The following is a 20,471-nucleotide window of genomic DNA, read 5'->3' as shown; positions in this document are numbered from 1 at the left end:
TTCATATTTGTTCATGTTGTGTTCAAGTACAGTTTGTAGATGTAAACATTTTCATTACGGAATTTTACTTTTTTCACTCCAAAACATAGAAAACACTTTGGAGTTGACATTATTTATAAGTTCTTATCCTATTATTTATATTATTTTACTGGTCTGGCCCACTTTAGATCATATTAGGCTGAATGTGGAACTGAACTAAAATGACACCCCTGATCTAATGCTTAATTTGAGAATTAGATCATAACTAATAATGACTTAATTTGATGCTGTGAAAACATGAGATCCTTTGGAGGACGTTATGTTGTATTTCAAACAGGAACTACAGGAGGATGTTGTTGCCTTTGAAACCCTTCTGTCAGTCTAATGTCCACAATGTTGGACATATTGTCCTGTTTGTGTGTGAGTTTTTGATGACGGTGACGACAAATGACTCAACTGACGTACAAATATTTTTCAGTTTAAGAGGTTATATAAGGAGAGTTTAGAGAAGCATTTAAAAAGCATGTCATGAAATTATTTTACTTCTGCATTTTGGATTTGTTTTATTTTCATTGATTATCATGTAAACTGTTTACTGTAATAGCTGTAAAGGTAACTTATCTGATGTAAGCAGATGTTTCAAGAAACGGGCAGGTATTATAAGTTTTCTTCATCCTGCTTCTTTCCAATCATTTAGATTGGAATGAATAAAGAATTTCAAATGAAGAAATGACAAATGAATTTAGGTGATTCTACCTTAACGCTGGAAAATCAGGAAAAATTCACAAACTTCCATAAAAAAAAAAAAAAAAAAAAAAAAAAGTCAAGGTCAAGGGTACATTCCAAAAGTAAAAAAAAAAAAATTCAGGAAAAATTCACAAACTTCCATTTAAAAAAAAAAAGTCAAGATCAAGGGTACATTCCAAAAGTTTTTTTTAAAAATTCAGGAAAAATTCACAAACTTCCATTAAAAAAAAGTCAAGGTCAAGGGTACATTCCAAAAGTTAAAAAAAAAAACTTCCTAAATTCTAAAAAGTACTAAATCTATGCAAAATAAGCAGAAGACAATGGGACAGCCTTCTCCTTTGGTAAAGGATGGATCCTCTGCTATAGAAGGTACAAAACAATCAGAATACTATATTAATCCCAGGGGGAAATTATTGAAAAATAAAACTGCCCTGGCAGCCTCAGAGCAGTCAGCTGATCCTTAGACTAGACTGTCCTAGTACACACAGTATTAGGACAGTCTAGTCCTCTGCACCTAACTACGAATGAATGTGTCACTTGACTGAATGGAAGAGGGGCAGCGTGTGTGTGTGTTTTTTGTTTGGTTTTTTTTTTACAGTTTTTTTTTTTTTTACTATTTAAATATTTTGCATTGTACATTTCCTTTCTTTTTTTTTTTTTTACTCAAGCAGTACCGTCTCCATGAAGTGCATCAGAATTTCCTTGTGTATGCCCCGTGGATGCAATGACAATAAAAGGAATCTTGAGTCAGTGGCTTGCATCAGCACATAGCACACATGAGGTGTTATCAGCTGCCACTGAAGGCACTCAGGGACCAACTGCAGATGTTCAGGAGCTCTGACACCAGTATTAACCCATATGTACCTGTTTATAATGGAGTATCTGAGCATATGGAGGAAACCCACAGGGCATGGAGAGGTCAACTCAACACACAACTGCTTCATCCATACGTTTATATGTGGTTTAGTCAAATTTCAAAGTGCTTGAATCTGACAGAAAGCATAAATCCTCTTTGTACATATGTTCACAACTCTGACTAGATACGAGGGCTGCCTAATTGAAAAGCCCTGGTCTCGCCACTAAAAGTTTGACCTTGAAAGGTCAAGAAGTACACTCAGAGGCAATACAAATGCAACGCTCTAAATTTTGGTTTATTTTTGCTCAGGACCTGAGTAGTCCAATTTGCGTTCTTAAGTGACCACTGGGGTCACAGTGTGTACCTGGTTACACAGGAATGATCATCATGTGACTGAACAGTGTGAGTTGGACTCTCATCAGTCCACACTGAGTACAACATTTGGGATTAGGAGTTGTGCAAGTACAGTGTTTGAAATGAAGGAGTGGTTGTCTTCCTGATATAAAAGCATGATAAAAGCCACACAGAAAACAGTTTTAAGTGTCATAATGCCATGTCTGTTGACTGAACAATGGAACAGGGCTCTGGGTATGCTACAGGCGGGAGTAAGTGCCCGGCTAGTGGCTCACTGTTCTGGGCGTAGTACGTCCAGCATCACCAGACTGATACAGCGGCACCATGAAACAGGTTCTGTAAATGGCCGACCTCATCCAGGACGCCAAAGAGTGACAACTCCTCATCAGGAGCGCCATACTGTCCTAAGACAACCTAAGACAGTTAATCAGGTCCATGAGGAGACGTTGTACTGCCTGTGTGGATGTTCACACCCGATACTGACTGTTGTTTTGAGTTCATTTTTAAATGTGTGTTCCGTTCATTCTTGTTGTGATTTTTCATTTCAACTTGTGCTCGTTATGTTTAATGCATCTGTTTATTATTGTCCAAATCACATTTAATTCATCAAAGTCACCACATCCAACATATCTGAATTGTCAAAATAAGAAAATAAATTTGAGTCACAAAAATATTTGAATCCGAACTGGTGTTGCGTTTTCATTGCCTCTGAGTGTAGATGTATGACAAACCAAAGTGAGGCACAAGAGGGGTTAGGGGGTAGGGTCAGGGTTTGGGTCAGGGTCTGGGTCAGGATCAGGGTTAGGGTCAGTGTTAGGGTTAGGTTCAGGCTTAGGGTCAGGGTCAGGATCAGGATCGGGGTTTGGGTTTGGGGAACCAGACGGCAGGAACATATATTCAGAGAACAGAGGGTGAGCACGGTCCGACATGATTAGCGTTTCCTTCTTTGACGCCTGGTTACTGTGCAGCTGTGACAGATTTTTGCTGAGTACCAATGATATTTAGGATCACTGAGGTCCAGTTCTCAGAGTTTGGATTCTGTCCCTACGTCTTCTCCAGATCAGTATCACGTTCAAACATTGTGTTTATCAGGGAACTCAGGTGACTTTAAGGTGTGCATTTGGGTTGACCTTGTAACAGATTAAAAATAGGATTCTGTCTGCCCCCCCCCCCCCATAGCTGCAGTAGACGTCCTTACTTGTTGTCGTTGTTGAAGGGGTCCACCGTCTGCTGGTACTGGCCGTTCATCCTGCTCTCTTTACTGACAGACAAACAACAAATCTGCTTCAAACAACAATGAATCTGACCAAAAAATCCACACAAGACATTTCTTTAGTTGAGTTTTAGGCGTTGGGAACGGGTGGAGGAGAACACCTCCTTCCAAACATTCAGGATATCTGCTGTCGGAATTACAGGTTCCATAGGCACACCGCTTCAACATTTTGTGCAATGCTTATTGTTTGTCAGAGGTTCCGCTCCTTCGTAACTAGTGTTAGAAAATATCGGTTCTGCAATATACCGCAATATTTCATTTCACAATACTGTATCGATATTAAAAAGTACTGTATCGATATTTTTAGGTCTTTATTCAAATGCAGATATGGCAGAGGTTCATTTTTGTTTTTTGGTTTTCTTTATTGTTTATATGTTTTTTATTATTCTTTAACACTGTTTTATTAAATCCTAAAAGCACTTTTTACTGTTTTAGAGGCAGATGCTAGTTCCTTTGTTGGGATTGCACAAAAATACTGTTCTGATGTTAGTTCTGATCTAAAAGAATCTGAACATTTGAACAAGATCTTAAACTGTAATGTCTGTAAAAGATAATTTCAGTTTGAACACTGGAACATTTTGTGATATAGCATTAGATCACTGTTCTGATCAAATAGAAATGTGTTTCGTATTTCTCCATATTTCTGCTGTAATTCAGTTCTTCCAGGAAATAATCATTTTTAAAAAAGAAACGAACAAAAAATTGCCTTTTCAACAGTATCGTGATATATCATATCGTGATCCTAGTATTGTGATTTGTATCGTGTCACCAGATTCTTGCCAATACACGGCCCTACTTTGCAATGGTTGCTAATGTAGGATTGGATGAAGACCATTTTAAGGTGGAGTCCGGCGATCGGTCAGTTGTGATGTTTGTTGGATTTCAATGACGTAAAGGTCGGATTAATGCAACCTGGACGTTCAAACTGAAGTCGCATTGCAAAATATCAGACACGTATCGGATTTAGGACCACATATGAAAGTGGCCTGGGTTGGATTTGAAAAAAATGGGATTTGTGCTGTTCGAACTGTCTTTAACAGATCGGACACAGGTCACATATGGGAAAAAAAAGTCTGATTTGGGCCACATTTGCCTGCAGTGTGAACGTAGCCTTAGAGAAGCCCTCCAGTCCTGTGACCCGGGTCTGTGCTCACCTGGAGGCCATGAAGGGCGTCATGTCCAGCTCTAACGGGAAGGACACGTAGGTGGTGATCTTCCGCCGCAGTTTGGCCGAATGTTCGAACCTCTGTGAACAAACACAGATGTAAGAGGAGAACACACAACACACACCCTGGACTCCGCCCATCTGAGCGTCAAACCCAGCCTCACTTTGAGATGAAAACAGGCCACGATGGGCAACTTCTTCATGGTTAGCTGCTTGGTGGACTCCTGGTAACTATGGCAACCGCTGCACTTGATCTTTGCGCTGCTGCCAAGGTGCTCTGGTCTGGTGAACCTGGACAAAAAAAAAACAAAAAAAAACACAGGTGTGTGTGTTTGTGTCTGATGTGTGTGACTCAGCCCCAGTGTTTACACCAGTGAATTTGGGGAGAGGGGATGAGATGAAGGGGATTTATTTGGGATTTGTTTTCGTGTCACTTCATAGAATCTGAATGGATTAGTGTGATTAGACTGGCAACATTTTCAGATGAGTTGTGTTAACCAGTGTGTGCTTTTTCTCTGTTCCTCATTGATAATCTAACTAAACACAAGTTGTAAATACAGACACATATTAATCAGACAACAGTAAATTATTGTTCCAGACGCTGAAAATTATTCATATATAAGCCATAACCAAGAAGTCTGCACTGGGTTCATACTAGGGCTACAAGAAGGATGATACTGAAACACGTGTTCTGTGTCGATAGTGCCTTGCACCTTTTGCCACAATGAGATGAAATGCAACTAATTTGTTTGACCGTTTACATTAACATCACACAGCTATTATATCGTCCTGAGTATTTTCTCATATTGCAATATATATCGCAGGGTTAAAAAAAATCACAATGTCAGTTTTTTTTCCAATTTGTGCAGCCCTAATTAAAACCATAGTTTTTCCTCTCTAAAGGAATCGGACAGCACTTACTGGATTCCCCTTTTTGGTACTTTTACCTGTAATACTACAGAGCACCTGTCAGAGATTACCTTCACATCCAACCACTTTCTTTGGATCTCTGTAACTGGCCGTTCCAATGCTGTGCTTTACTGTTCCTGTAATACCAGTACTGACACTGACAGATGCCGTATTTATTTGACATGATTTCAAAGTGTTCTGATTTCTACTGCTAAAAGGGCTTCTTTTTCATCTCGCCCTTTTTTTATTGTTATTCTCTGAAATTGTTGACTCAGAGTCATCTGTTTGCACAACATTTGCCCTTTTATGGTGTTTAGTGGGTGTGGTCACACATGCTAATTGGTCACGCCCATTTCGTTTACAATCAACTGAGATTCAACATTCAGTACTCCTAGGTAAGACCACATTTGGACAGTATGAACGTTTGGTGAGAAAATATAAGAGAAATTTGAGAGAATGATGATGCATGAAGTCCATTGCATATTATTATTATTATTATTATTATTATTATTATTATTATTATAATAATGGAAGATTAATTTGAAGAATCCCGAAACTGATTGTAACTACTAACATTAGAGTCCAAAAATCATTAGTCATGTCTCATTTTTATTGGAACATCGTACAGAATGACTGTATGCAGATGATTACTGCTGTACTCCTTGCAGAGTTGGTTGGAATGTGAATTACCTGCGCAGACAGTCTGTAAGTGTTGTTGCTCCAGTGGTGTGACTCTCTCCGTTAAGTGCTGATCCATCTCCTCCAGGACTGAGGGGCCAGAATGGGGTTGAGGAGCCCGGCAGGTCCAGACTGATGTCCCAGAATGGGTCTATGGTCGTTGAGACACCACTGGATGGAAGACAGACAGACAGACAGACAGACAGGACAGACAGACAGACAGACAGACAGACAGGACAGACAGACAGACAGACAGACATGACAGACAGGACAGACAGATAGACAGGACACAAAGAGAGACAGACAGACAGGACACAAAGACAGACAGGGCAGACAGACAGACAGACAGGACAGACAGACAGGACAGTCTGAAGTCACAGTTGACTTTGTTGTATTCACACTGTGCCTGTTTCCATGACCATAAAAGTCAGATAACTGTTAATCAGATAATTGTAATAATCAGATCTAATGCGTTTACATGTACTTCAGAAATGCAATAATCATAAACCCTGGTTTAGTCACTCCGGTCCATTATCCAATTTCTTCCAGAGTTCGTACGTACACAGTGATGTAGAATCAAACTTCCTGTTATTGTCTTCGACGCATGTTTGACTATATAACTTCTGTTTTCTATGATTTTAATAGTTTTCACACATGTTCAGATGTAACAGAACTAAATAAATCAAATTAACCTGCATATAAGCAGGAAGATGTGGGAGTACTGAGAACAAATCCATCCATCCATCCACCTTGTACCACTTATCCGGGGCTGAGTCTAAGCAGGGATGCCCAGACTTCCCTCTCCCCAGACTCCTCCTCCAGCTCTTCCAGGGGGACCCTGAGGCGTTCCCAGGTCAGCTGAGAGACATAGTCTCTCCAGCGTGTCCTAGGTCTTCCCCGAGGACTCCCGGCGGGACATGCCTGGAACACCTCCCCAGGGAGGCAGGTGTCCAGGAGGCATCTGAAACAGATGCCTGAGCTGGCCCCTCTGGATGTGGAGGAGCAGTGGCTCTACTCCGAGCTCCTCCCTGGTGACTGAGCTCCTCCCCCTATCCCTAAGGGTGCGCCCAGCCACCCTGCGGAGGAAACTCATTTAGTCCGCTTGTATCCGGACAAGATCCTGGATACAAAAGGTTGAGAATAAACCCAGGTGTGTTAATTTGATTTACTATAATCAGATTACTGCTGTTATCTGGTAAAACAGATCAGATTATACTGTTGTTTACATGATCAATAATAATCAGATAACTCCAGAAATCCAATGATGATCAGAGTATTGGTGTGGATGTAAACATGGTAAGGGTCAGAATAACTCATAGTATTAATTTCACTCATTTAATTCTTCTTTTATTAACCTCTTCACATCCACCAAAAACCCACTTTAGGGTCAAAGGTTCCATTTCAGTTATGTTTGAAGTGAAGTCATTTAAACTGTTTCAGTCACATGTAAATGCAGAAACTTGAGGGTGTTCTCTTTCAAATGAAGTCTAAAACCATGCATGTTGGAATCACAACTCTGCTTAACCCTCCAAAATAAACCCCAACAACAGCTTGAGGTTAGGATTCCTCAAAAAGAGAGTTTGTTAGGTTATCATTTCCTCAAGAAAACACACAGAACTAAATGGATTTTACAGGAAAAAGCCAGTATTTCGTGTGACCTCTGTTCTCATGACAAAATGTAGCTCAAACAAACAAAATGAAATACATGGAGATTAGTGCTGTAAACGTCAAACTGTGTGTGCAAAACAATTCAATAGTTGTTGAATTCAAGGAGAAGTCATGCACAATACTTGACACTTCCCTCTATGGTTCTATGAATGTTTTGTTTTTTAATGCTGTTATATATTTCTATGTATTCTTGAATATATTGTTATCCCCGTATCATAATTACCCAACTCATACACAAATGGACAAAAGTATGTGGACACATTGAATTCAGGTGTTTCTTTTCTAACAGGGGTCTGGGATACAAAACAATACTGAGAAATCTCATAATATAGTTTCATATTAGGATAAACATTATAAATATATACATATATATATATATATATATATATATATATATATATATATATATATATATATATATATATATAAAATCCATGTCTATGATTTTAAATGTTCTACCTTTAAATTTCTACAATATTTTTCCTGCTCTGACTGTAAATAATAATTTTCTATCACAACTAACCATCTCACTGAAGAATGAAAAATCTCCCATTAAACTTTAAGGAAGTACTGATGTTTATAAACTATGTGGACATAACTATTGAGACACATCATGTCTACTACAGCTGTAAGATGTACTGTTCATGATGATTGGACATAGAAACATCAGTATTAATAATCAATATGATATTTATCCCAATATAAAACTACATTATGACATTTGTCATTGTTTTGTATCCCAGACCCCTGTTAGAAAAGAAACGGCAGAATTCAATGTGTCCACATACTTTTGTCCATATAGTAGACGAGTTAGGCAGGTATGATATAAGGATAATGATATGATCTGTATAACTACTACCACAACAAACACAATAGTGGCTTTGCACGGTACTGTAGGTATAAAAAAGATGACTGTGGTGTAGTTGTCCTTTTTGGTGACAGACTTTTAAGTGAGAGAGAGAAAAGCTTCTGGCTTCATCTAACACTTGGCATCGTGTCCACGTTGGCAGCTCAGCCTGTTCATCTGGGTGACGGAGATTACTCCAGTACTGTTGTTTTGGAGGTGCCCTCCGGCAATTACATGTATAAAACAAATTATATCAGTATACAACACTCGTGACCTGGGAACATTTAAAGTGGTTCAAGTCTTTTATGTAAACACTCCTTTGCTGTCACTCAGTTCTCTGAACAGCTTATCTTGTGCAGGTTCTCAGGAGGTTGGAACCCGTCCCGGTTAACACTGACTGAGCGGCAGGATGTAACCTGGGCCTGGCGCCAGTCTGTCACCAGGAGAACACACAGACCGACCCATTCACGCCTACTACTTTCAACTCACCTGACACATGGGTCTGTAGGAACAGACGTTTATGACATGGGTTTAAACCAATGACTTCTACTTACAAGGAAACAGTGGCATTGATACTTTAACTTCTGTAAAGGGCTTTGATAATTATTCCACAGTTGCAATGCCTACTTATAAAGCTTGTAAAAGCAGTAATTTCAGGATTATTTCATACTTTGATGGTCCATCTGCTTTTTTCACATCTACTGCAGTTTATCAGTTATTGTAAGTAAAATGAAAGATTACAGTTAACAGTGTAAAACGATCATATGCTCTGCCTGACCAGCAGGGGGAGCCAGAGGTCAACCTTAGACATCTAAAAGGCTTTTCCTGTTGCTGCAGTGAAGCAGGTGAGTGTGTGATTGATGGTGCAGTATGTGAATGGAGTAGCAGAGGCATCAGCGGGAGGTTCACCTCAGGCCACAGGATTAGAACGTTCTCATCCCAGAGGCCAGCGAAGGCTGAGATTTTATCACTGCTTGCAGTATTCACCTCTGAGTTTGCTCTTTTCACAAACACACACTTACTGGCAGACTTGACAGGTGACGTCCGACTGCAGACCCCCTGTGAAGATTTGGTCGATGATACAGTTACAGTGGTTGGGGTTGTTGGCTTTCTTCCCGTTGTCATCTATGGTCACAAACACACAAACACACAGTCACTAAAAGACATTCCGTGTAACCTCTCAAACTTATTATTATTATTATTATTATTATTATTATTATTATTATATATTGTTGTCATGACTACTGTTACCGTTATCACCTTATAATAACTCCTGTGATTATTAAACGATACACACACACTACAAACAAAAAGTTAAGGATATTTTTAATTTTTGGGCTATTTTTTTCAGTTGGGATTCTTGCACAACACTTCTTACTTTTTTGTGTGTGAACTGAAACACATTTTCTTAATGACCAGATTATAGTTTCATTTACAAATGGCAAAAATGACAAAAAAAAAGACAAAAAAAAAGAAATATTCTTGACTTTTTGTTTGTAGTGTATATACATAAATACTATATGTACACACAGCATAATTAGCTATTTTCTTATCATTATTATTATCATCATTACTCTATTATTATTACCTTGCTACTTGTTGTTTCTACTAATACTTTATAATGTGGAATTGCCTGTTTTCCTTTTTTAGTTATTGTATTTTTTTTGGTGGTATTTCTTGTGTGTATATTCAGTGTTTGTGCTGCTACTGGCACCTCAATTTCCTGAGGGCTCTGCCCAAAGGATCAATAAAGTTCAATCTAATCGAATCGAATCGAATCAAATCCCTTTATCTGCTTCAAAGCAGCAGAGAGACATCCTGGAAAATACATCCTGTCTTTCTCCACATCTGTCAGTGAGGAGATGACTCTGCATCCTTTGACCTCTGCTCGTCCAATCAGCTCTCCTCATCCTTTGACCTCTGCTCGTCCAATCAGCTCTCCTCCTCCTTTGAGCTCTGCTCGTCCAATCAGCTCTCCTCCTCCTTTGAGCTCTGCTCGTCCAATCAGCTCTCCTCATCCTTTGACCTCTGCTCGTCCAATCAGCTCTCCTCATCCTTTGACCTCTGCTCGTCCAATCAGCTCTCCTCATCCTTTGAGCTCTGCTCGTCCAATCAGCTCTCTCTTCTCTCTCACCTCCACTCTGCTCAAACACCCCTCTATGCCTCTGCTTCATCACATCCTTTCACCCTGCTGACAGTTTCTGATTATGCTCATTAAGGAGCCAAGGTTTCTTCTGATTCTTAATACAAATTTCTTCCCAACAGCTGTCTCCACATTTAACTGTAAAAAACTAATAACTCTGCTGCTTCCTCCTGTTCAATCATTTCCCTCAGTGAGTCTGTTTATATGACCATAAAAATACGATACCTGGGAATAATCCGATAACTGTTGTAATCAGATGCAACGCATTTACATGCACTTCAGAAATGCAATAATCGAAAAACCCTGGTCTACACGTTTCAGTCCATTATTTGATTTCTTTCAGAGTCCATATGAACGTTACGATGTAACATGTACACTTCCTGTCATTTTCAAAACATCCCGTCTTGTCTTGTTGACCATGGTAATGCCTACGGTGTCAGCGTTAGCTGTCCTAATGTGGGAGGAGCTAATACGACTACAAAATAGATCACATGTTGCTGCTATCCTTTCATTTCTTTTTTTTACCTTTTTCCTTGGGCTCATGTTGCTGTGTAACTTCACTTTATATAGATTTTTTTTTTTTTTAAACACATGCAGATGTAAAAAAAACGAAAGAAATCCGATTAACCTGTATGTATGCATGAAGATATCAGAGTACTGGTGAGGAGTCTAGGTGTGTTAATCTGATTTCTCATAATCAGATAACTGCCGTAATCAGATTATACTGTTTACATGATTACTTGAGTAATCTGATAATTCCAGAAACTGGATAAGGATTGGAGTATTGGTGTGCATGTAAACAGGCTCATTGTATCCTCATGCAGTTACTCCCAATGTCCAATAACCCTGTATAATGTGAATTATGTGCAATAAGTCTGCTCTGCAATAACACTATTTACTATATATATTTATTTATCAAACATAAATGGACTACTTTTATATACTCATTCAGATATACAGTCCATACTGTTAATACTGTTAACACTGTTAATATTGTGTTTATTCATATTTTATGTCTATTTTTATTTTATTCTACTTTTAGTTCTATACTTATTTTAGTTTTTGTAAAATGTCACGTTCCATTTTCTTATTTTACTTCTTCGTTTTTGTAATTTTATATTCACTCTATTCTTATTTTCTAAAGTATTGGTGCTTTATTATTAATATTATTGCACTGGCTGGAGTAGCACTGAACACAATGACAATAAAGGCTGTTCTATTCTATTCTATTCTAACACATGTTGACACTATGCAATGATATGAATTTTTCATGGTGATATCATGACTCACGTAAATACACACACCACTTTTAATTGGCGTGTTATCTGTATGAATTATAAGCCTTCCATGTGTATGTTCATGCTGTTGTTAGCCCCTGTCCAACCTGAATTGATGCGTCAAATACTGTGGACTGAGGGTTAGGGGTTACGTGAGTTATAACGTGGGTTATGTGAACTGGAGATGTTGGCGTAAATTAACATGCCCTCAAATGGCGTCGAATAACATGCGAAAGGTCAAAAATTCATAGGTATAGCACAACACATGCCCAAAGAAGTGGTGTGACATACAACGCTATTTCATGAGATCAGCCTTAAATTTTTCTTAGCACAGCATGGCATGCAGGAGACAGAAACCAAAAAAGTTTCCTTTCATTTGGAAAAGGAAGACATCGTGAAAATGATCAAACCCATGCCTTCTTCAGACCTATATTTCTTAATGGAGAAATAAAAAAAAAACTTAACAATTCACAAGACTTCAGACTTTATTAGGCTCAACTGATATCTTGATACTTAGGACAGTCTTTACAAAACCAGTGTTTAGGTTTCATATTTGTTCCAGATTTTTGAAGAATGTTCACTGGTCCACCCCCCCCCCATTTGCAATGTGGGGTGGGGGTGTTAGAGCCCTCCCTAGGTAATGGCGCCCTGACCTCATCATTATCCTCCTTGTTGCATCCATCTCCCCTCCGAAACAAGTTGTCGACCAGGGTCTGACAGAGCTTATATACACTACTGGTCAAAAGTTTTAGAACACTCCAATTTTTCCAGTTTTGTATTGAAATTCAAGCAGTTCCAGTCCAATGAACAGCTTGAAATGGTACGAAGGTAAGCGGAGAACTGCCAGAGGTTAAAAAAAAAAAAAAGGTAAGGTTAAACAAAACTGAAAAAATAATGTACATTTCAGAATTATACAAAAAGGCCTTCTTCAGCGAACAAGAAATGAGTTAACAACTTAAAGCAGTTCTGCAGCAATGGAGGTTGATCAAGCCTCGAAAGCTGGTGCTACCAATTCCTCCAGGTGTCCCAACGTTTGTAAGTTCCTTCCAACCCCCTGTGTCTGCAGAAAAGTACTGTTGGAACACACTTTGGTACCATACCATTGTGAGCATTATTTCAACAGTATTGGACTGCAGAAAGTAGTGTGTTACTATAAAAATGGAAAAGAGGAAAAGGCAATTAACGATAGAAGAGGGACAGACCATCATAACACTGAAAAATGTAGGTCTGTCCTACAGAGAAATTGCCAAGAAAGTCCAGGTGTCAGTAAGTCCAGTTTCCTTCACCATCCAAAGGCACTCAGAAACTGCTGACAGGAAGAGGTCTGGCAGGTCCAGTTGCAGCAAGAAAGCCACTGCTGAGACTTCAGAATAAGAAAAAGACGTTTGCCTGGACCGTGAAACACCGCCAGTGGACTACTGAAGACTGGAAGAAGGTGTTCTGGACTGATGAATCCAAATTTGAAATCTTCGGTTCATCCCGCAGGACTTCTGTATGCCGTCGAGTAGATGAAAGGATGGTTCCTCAGTGTGTGACATCAGCTGTCAAACATGGAGGAGGAAGTGTGATGGTCTGGGGCTGTTTTGCTGGATCCAGGGTCGGTGACTTGTACACAGTGAAAGGCACCCTGAACCAAAACAGCTACCACAACATTCTGCAGCCATGCAGCCATGTCATGCACTACCCTCTGGTATGGGCCTAGTTGGTCAGGGGTTCATCCTAACAGCAAGATAATGACCCAAAACAGAAGTCCAAGCTCTGCTAGAAATACCTGAAGTAAAAAGAACAAGATGGTCCGCTTGAAAACTTGGAGTGTCCAGCACAGTGTCCAGACTTAAACCCTATTGAGCTGGTTTGGTATGAACTGGACAGAAGAATGAAAGCAAAGACACCTACAAGTGACACACATTTATGAACCACTGCAACAGAGTTGGAAGAACTTTCTGAAGAATATTTGATTTCCATTGTAGAAAGAACGCCATGAGTGTCTTCAACTGTTCTATCTGCCAAAGGTGGATACTTTGATGAGTCAAAAGTTTAGAATATATTTTAGTTTCTAAATCGATTCCATGATGTTTTTTTTTTAACTACAATTGTTTATTTGTTCTATGCTTTAATTTCAGAGTACACTGAGACATTAAACTGCATCATTTTCAATGAAATTCTGGAAAAACCAGGGTGTTCTAAACCTCTTGACCAGTAGTGTATGTACAATAGGTAGCACCCCCCCTCGCAACTGTAGGGGGGGGCAACGGACATTACCACTGAAGACCAGGGGGGAGCCACGATGCACCTTAATGCAAAGGGGTGGAGAGGGGGCATGGAAATTCACCACTGACATAACATGCTGCTTAATATTGATACTTCTACAAAATAAGGTTTCGGTCTCAGTGCCCCCCTCGGAGCTTTCTCGTTCCAAACACCCCCCTGAGGTGTCCCAACGCCCACTGGGGGTGGTACCGCCCCCCTTGAGAAACACTGCTCTACCAGTACACCATATTCATCACATCATTCACAGAGTGTGACTCCGAAGGCCACGAGATTTGGAGAATTTGAACTATGAGTCTCAAAAGTGACAGGAGTTCCATCCAACTCCCCCATTAAACCCAGTATGAAATCAGAGCACATATTTCTGTTCAAATCGCTGTCTTTCCCACAATTTCCACTAAATTCATGTGAACTTCATATTAACATTCAGTCAAGTCTCTTGTATAAGGAACCAACTGAGACTGAGAAACCTCTGAGGTAAATCTCAGACGATGAAGAACAGACACAATGTTTATTTCTTCTAAATAAAAACAGGTGATTGACAGCTGTAATGATTAATGATCCATACTGTCATCTATGTGCATGTGTGCCAGACCTTTGCAGTGTCTGTGCAGGACATCCAGCGCTGCAATAAGGAACTCGTGTGCATCCTGCTGCTCGTATCCGGCCAGGTGACGGGCATGAGTCCACACCAGGTGGAGGAGACGGAACGGGATGTGAGGGGAGCGATGGCCTGAGTAGAACTGGAACAACAGATATGTGTGTAGAACAGTTAAACCCTTCCATTGGTTTATCCATCTACTGGGACAAATTCAAAAGCAAACCAAATGTAGTACCTCCTGGAAAAGTTGCGACATCTCACACACCAGGCAAGAGTTGCTCTGCATCTCGCATTTATGGCGATCGGACAGGAAGAAGTCACGCAGCAGTGGAGTGTGCGTCAGCGCCTGGACGATGCAGTTCATGAAGCAGGTGTTGCCCAGGTTTATGAGACCACGGAGGCCTGGGAGTGGGACAGTGAGACGGAAGGAAGTGGATGGGACATAGAGGATAAGACAGGAAGGAGACAGAGGGAAGTGGGTGGGACATAGAGGATAAGACAGGAAGGAGACAGAGGGAAGTGGGTGGGACATAGAGGATAAGACAGGAAGGAGACAGAGGGAAGTGGGTGGGACATAGAGGATAAGACAGGAAGGAGACAGAGGGAAGTGGGTGGGACATAGAGGATAAGACAGGAAGGAGACAGAGGGAAGTGGGTGGGACATAGAGGATAAGACAGGAAGGAGACAGAGGGAAGTGGGTGGGACATAGAGGATAAGACAGAGGGAAGCAGTGAGAGGAGGACAGAAACAAAGACACCAATGGTTACATCATTTTTCTCAGCTGCTGCAGTAACAAAGTCGCAATGTTCTTCAAGATGGACAACTCTCACACACACACACACAAACACACACGCACACACACACACACACACACACACACAAACACACACATGCACACACACACACACACACACACACACACACCAAGTAATACCAAATACCCTTAGGCAGTGTCAGACAACACGCAGGGAAACATTTGTCAGATTACAGTAGAGGAAAAAAGGCAAAGGAGACAGAAAATATGGAGAGGATAGAAGGAAAGAGGAGGAGAGTGCAGGAGGAAAGAGAGGAAAGAAGGAAAGAGGAGAGGACAGAAGGAAAGAGGAGAGGAAAGAAAGAAAGAGGAGAGGAGAGAAGAGGAGAGGAGAGGAGAGGAGAGGAGAGAAGGAAAGAGGAGAGAAGGAAAGAGGAAAGGACAGAAGGAAAGAGGAGAGGACACAAGGAAAGAAGAGAGGAAAGAAGGAAAGAGGAGAGGACAGAAGGAAAGAGGAGAGGAAAGAAGGAAAGAGGAGAGGACAGAAGGAAAGAGGAGAGGAAAGAAGAGGAGAGGATAGAAGGAACGAGGAGGAGAGTGCAGGAGGAAAGAGAGGAAAGAAGGTAAGAGGAGAGGAAGGAAGGAAAGAGGAGAGGACAGAAGGAAAGAGGAGAGGAAAGAAGAGGAGAGGAGAAAAGGAAAGAGGAGAGAAGGAAAGAGGAGAGGAAAGAAGGAAAGAGGAGAAGAAAGAAGGAAAGAGGAAAGGACAGAAGGAAAGAGGAGAGGACACAAGGAAAGAAGAGAGGAAAGAAGGAAAGAGGAGAGGACACAAGGAAAGAGGAGAGGAAAGAAGGGGAGAGGAGAGGAGAGAAGGAAAGAGAAGAAAGACGGAAAGAGAAATGGACAGAAGGAAAGAGGAGAGGACACAAGGAAAGCAGCGAGGAAAGAAGGAAAGAGGAGAGGACAGAAGGAAAGAGGAGAGGAAAGAAGGAAAGAGAAGAGGACAGAAGGAAAGAGGAGAGAAAAGAAGGAAAGAGGAGAGGACAGACGGAAAGAAGAGAGGAAAGAAGGTAAGAGGAGAGGAAGGAAGGAAAGAGGAGAGGACAGAAGGTAAGAGGAGAGGAAAGAAGGAAAGAGGAAAGGAAAGAAGGAAAGAGGAGAGGACAGAAAGAAAGAGGAGAGGACAGAATAAAGGTAGTGAAGGAGGCGTCCAGCTTCATCTCCTGTTTCCTTCACCAGTTCCATGGATGCTTGTGCAGTAGATCAGGTCTCTACAGACTCATACCAGTTGTTAAACGTATGCTGCGTCTCTTCCACCCACCGCTGCTTCATCCTCATACTTCCTTTGGTTTCAGATCCCTCTCATTACAGGACTCAGACATTTATCATCTACCTGTTATCAAAGCCATTCCCCACATGAGAACATGTGAACGTCAGTTCTTCATAAAACGGGCAGTGACGAGGGCTGACGAAATCAGGAACTATAATGAATCAGCTGGTGTTTGCTTCAAATATAAGATGTGGTTTTAGTTGAATCAAAGGGAACCAGTTGATTTACAGAGTGGAATAGTGGATAATGTGGGTACGTCTAGATATGGGAGAGTTTAGGAATCACGTGAACCAATGTAAAGTCACCCCCATCATGAAAAGACAAATTAAATCAGGGGTGTCAAACTCATTTTAGTTCAGGGGCCACATCCACCCTAATATGATCTAAAGTGGGCCGGACCAGTAAAGTAATATAAACAATAGGATAAGAACTTCTTAGTGAAAAAAGTAAATTCCGTAAAATAAAAAATACACTTAAATATGCTTAAATATCCTACAATACATGCAAAAATACACTTAAATATGCTTAAATATCCTACAATACATGCAAAAGTACACTTAAATATGCTTAAATATCCTACAATACATGCAAAAGTACACTTAAATATGCTTAAATATCTTACAATACACGCAAAAATATGCTTAAAATTCCGTAATTAAAATGTTTACATCTACGAATTGTACTTGAACATAACATGAACAAATATGAACCTGAAAATTCTTTAGTAAAATAAGTGCAATGTTAACAATATTACGCCTTAGTTTATCATTTATACATGTGTACTCACAGATCACAGTGGATCTACAAATACACCAAACATTAAATAACAGGGAGAATAGTATTAAAATTCCACATACTTCTCTTAAGACATTTCAGAGATTCACACTTTTTTTTGTGAAAGACTAGTCTGTAAATGTGAACATTTTTGTGTATTTTTATATTTTTTACACTAAAACAAAGAGACACATTTGCAGTTTTCATTATTTATAGTTTATTATGACAGTATTTTACTGGTCTGATCCACTTTAGAATAAACTGACCTAAAATTATTTTAACATCCTTGATTGTTAATATTTTCAGTGTAATTTTTGTATTTCACAAATTCCTCCCCAGGGCCAGACTGAACCCTTTGGCGGGCCGGATTTGGCCCCCGGGCCGCATATTTGACACCCCTGAAGTAAATAAACAAAAGAGGAAGAAAAACTAATAGAAGGTGGAAGAAGTTCAATGAAGTACATTAACAAAATGCCAGGGAGAGACTGTGTCGTCATCACTTTACAGTGAGAAAGAAAAACTAACAAAACCAACTGTAATAAAAACATTAACCCTGGTTTGGACTTTCACAAGACAATGGTCAGATTACACCATATCAGCTCCTGTTTGATCCAGGCTGCCGTTCATGTCAGTCATTTTATAAAATAACAGAGCATTTATAAAACTTTTCAATGAGAAAACTCACTCATACTCATTGGAGATGCACATTTGTTCCAAATCCACTCAAATGTGAATGACACAGTTGGATTCAGTGCTTCTTCCTGTAATTTACATCATTAAATGACCATAACACAGACGTCTTAGCAGCTGGAAATCAAAGTTCAAACCCTGATTATGCTCCATTAACACTACAGTGGTAAAAGAGGTGATGCTTTTGATGAAAAACTGAAGGGAAGAGTGTGAGGCTGCAGATCACCGACTCCTGAATGATGCCGTTTAGTGGAGAAATGGCTGAAGGCTAACTGAAGTACTGGAATGCTCCTGATGACAGTAAAAGGCCTGTTCAAAGGCAGATACACACTGGCTGTTCGGATCATAGGGATCATCTTCCTTCATCTCACTGCCTTTAAGCCTCAATTTCTATTTTTCAGTCCTCTCTTAAAACATATTTTGTCTCTTTGGTTTTCAACTCAGTGTGAGAGGTTGGCTGTTATTGTTTTAATGTTTAATTACTTTTATTGTTTTTATCAATTCTTTTATGTGTTTTATTTGTTTTTATGTCTGTGTGCAGCACTTTGGCCGACTGCGTCATTTTTAAAGTGCTTCATTTATAAAGTCAACTTGACTTTGTTCTTTCTAAATATTTACTCAGAATGAGCCGTTAGCTTAAGGCTCATTCATGCTCGCTTTACATATGTAAATATGTTATCTGTTTTTAAAAATTTCTAGCATCACTGCCTTCATACTTCCATGCGTCCTTTGCGTTAGAATGAGTATTTGTCAATCAATCCACCAGAGGGCACTGCACTTAATTGACATACTGGCCGAATACCACAGAGAAGAGTTAAATTTTTTTTTCAGAAGAAAGGCAATAACAAACGTGGCGACAGCAGAGGTTTTACTAATGCAATACTAATGTTGATATTGAAAAGGGTAGTTGTCCTAAATATTCATTAATTCATCCATCCATTTTTCTGAACCGCTTTACCCTCGAGAGGGTTGTGGGGTTGGAGCCTATCCCGGCTACCTATGGGTGAAGGCGGGGTTCACCCTGGACGAGTCATCAGTTCATCGCAGGGCTGGTATACAGAGACGAAACAACCAATCACTAGTTGCTTTTCTGTTGACCCTCAAATTGCGCAGATACAACTCGTGCATAAAAATTTGCCTAATTTTGCCAAAACTTTCGTTTTTCAATGAAAGGTTTTCATACTTGCAAGAGGTGGTTTTTCGGGTCTATGAAATTGGTATATCGTGCAAAACTGCAATGGAAAGACCTTTTTACGCAACTAGAGTCACGTGAACAAAAAAAAGGAAGTTGATTAATGTTACAACAAGCAAAGAAGATGAGTTTTAACACAAGCATGGCGCAGTATGTGTGGACACATGATGGAAACCCAATCATTTCTTAATTTAGTACAAGATAGAGTAGGGATGGAAATCGTTAAGAATTTAACGATTCTGATTCCATTACCGATTTTGCTTATCGATCCGATTCCTTATCGATTCTCTTATCGATTCTCATTGGGTGAGGGAATTAAAGAGTACAAATGGGTGTATTTGTATTAACTGTCTTTTATATTTCCATCTGCACAGAAAATACAACATATACAGTATGAACAAATAATAAGAACAGATGACGCCAGGCCTGGTTCGGGGGGGGGGGGGGGGGGGGGGGGGGGCAGCGGTGTGCAGTGAAAGTGAAACTCCAGACTCTTTACTAATTCCTCTGTTCCCGCATGTCCACTACGTTGAACCAGTTGAACCTGCTCGTCTCCTGTTGTTGTGCACCTCATTTTCTTTCCCCTACCTTCAGAAACTTGTATTTGTGTACGACGTTTGTTGCCCACACCAGAACCAGAACTGGGCCCGGTGTTCACTCTGCCACTACATTCACAAGCGTCGCTAAGTAGTGAATCAAATATGTGACATTTCTGTAAATGAATCAAATGCTGTGGACAAATGTTTGAGGATATTGGAGGGATTCCACCCTTTTGAAGACATGGAAGCTTTGACAGTGTTCAGCTGGACCTGGTGTGGTCTGTTTAGACCTGGTGTGGTCTGTTTGGACCTGGTGTGGTCTGTTTAGACCTGGTGTGGTCTGTTTAGACCTGGTGTGGTCTGTTTAGACCTGTGTGGTCTGTTTGGACCTGGTGTGGTCTGTTTAGACCTGTGTGGTCTGTTTGG

At 40.1% G+C, this 20,471-nt stretch overlaps 1 protein-coding gene across 2 annotated transcripts in view; it reads right to left on the bottom strand.

Annotated features, from left to right (window-relative positions):
• The window catches only part of usp22 (ubiquitin specific peptidase 22), a 70,637-nt gene that overhangs the window by 6,967 nt on the left and 43,199 nt on the right, over positions 1-20,471 (bottom strand). For both annotated transcript variants that reach the window (XM_030121449.1, XM_030121450.1), the window contains exons 5-11: positions 15,001-15,167; positions 14,760-14,907; positions 9,499-9,601; positions 5,974-6,132; positions 4,539-4,665; positions 4,364-4,455; positions 3,135-3,197 (exon numbers count right to left, since the gene is read on the bottom strand). In XM_030121449.1, the coding sequence (XP_029977309.1) occupies positions 3,135-3,197; positions 4,364-4,455; positions 4,539-4,665; positions 5,974-6,132; positions 9,499-9,601; positions 14,760-14,907; positions 15,001-15,167 (859 nt within the window). The remainder of the gene's footprint in view (positions 1-3,134; positions 3,198-4,363; positions 4,456-4,538; positions 4,666-5,973; positions 6,133-9,498; positions 9,602-14,759; positions 14,908-15,000; positions 15,168-20,471) is intronic.

Source organism: Sphaeramia orbicularis, chromosome 19 (assembly GCF_902148855.1).
Source record: "Sphaeramia orbicularis chromosome 19, fSphaOr1.1, whole genome shotgun sequence".
Lineage (NCBI taxonomy): Eukaryota > Metazoa > Chordata > Actinopteri > Kurtiformes > Apogonidae > Sphaeramia > Sphaeramia orbicularis.
This window is presented reverse-complemented; position numbering and strand designations above follow the sequence as displayed.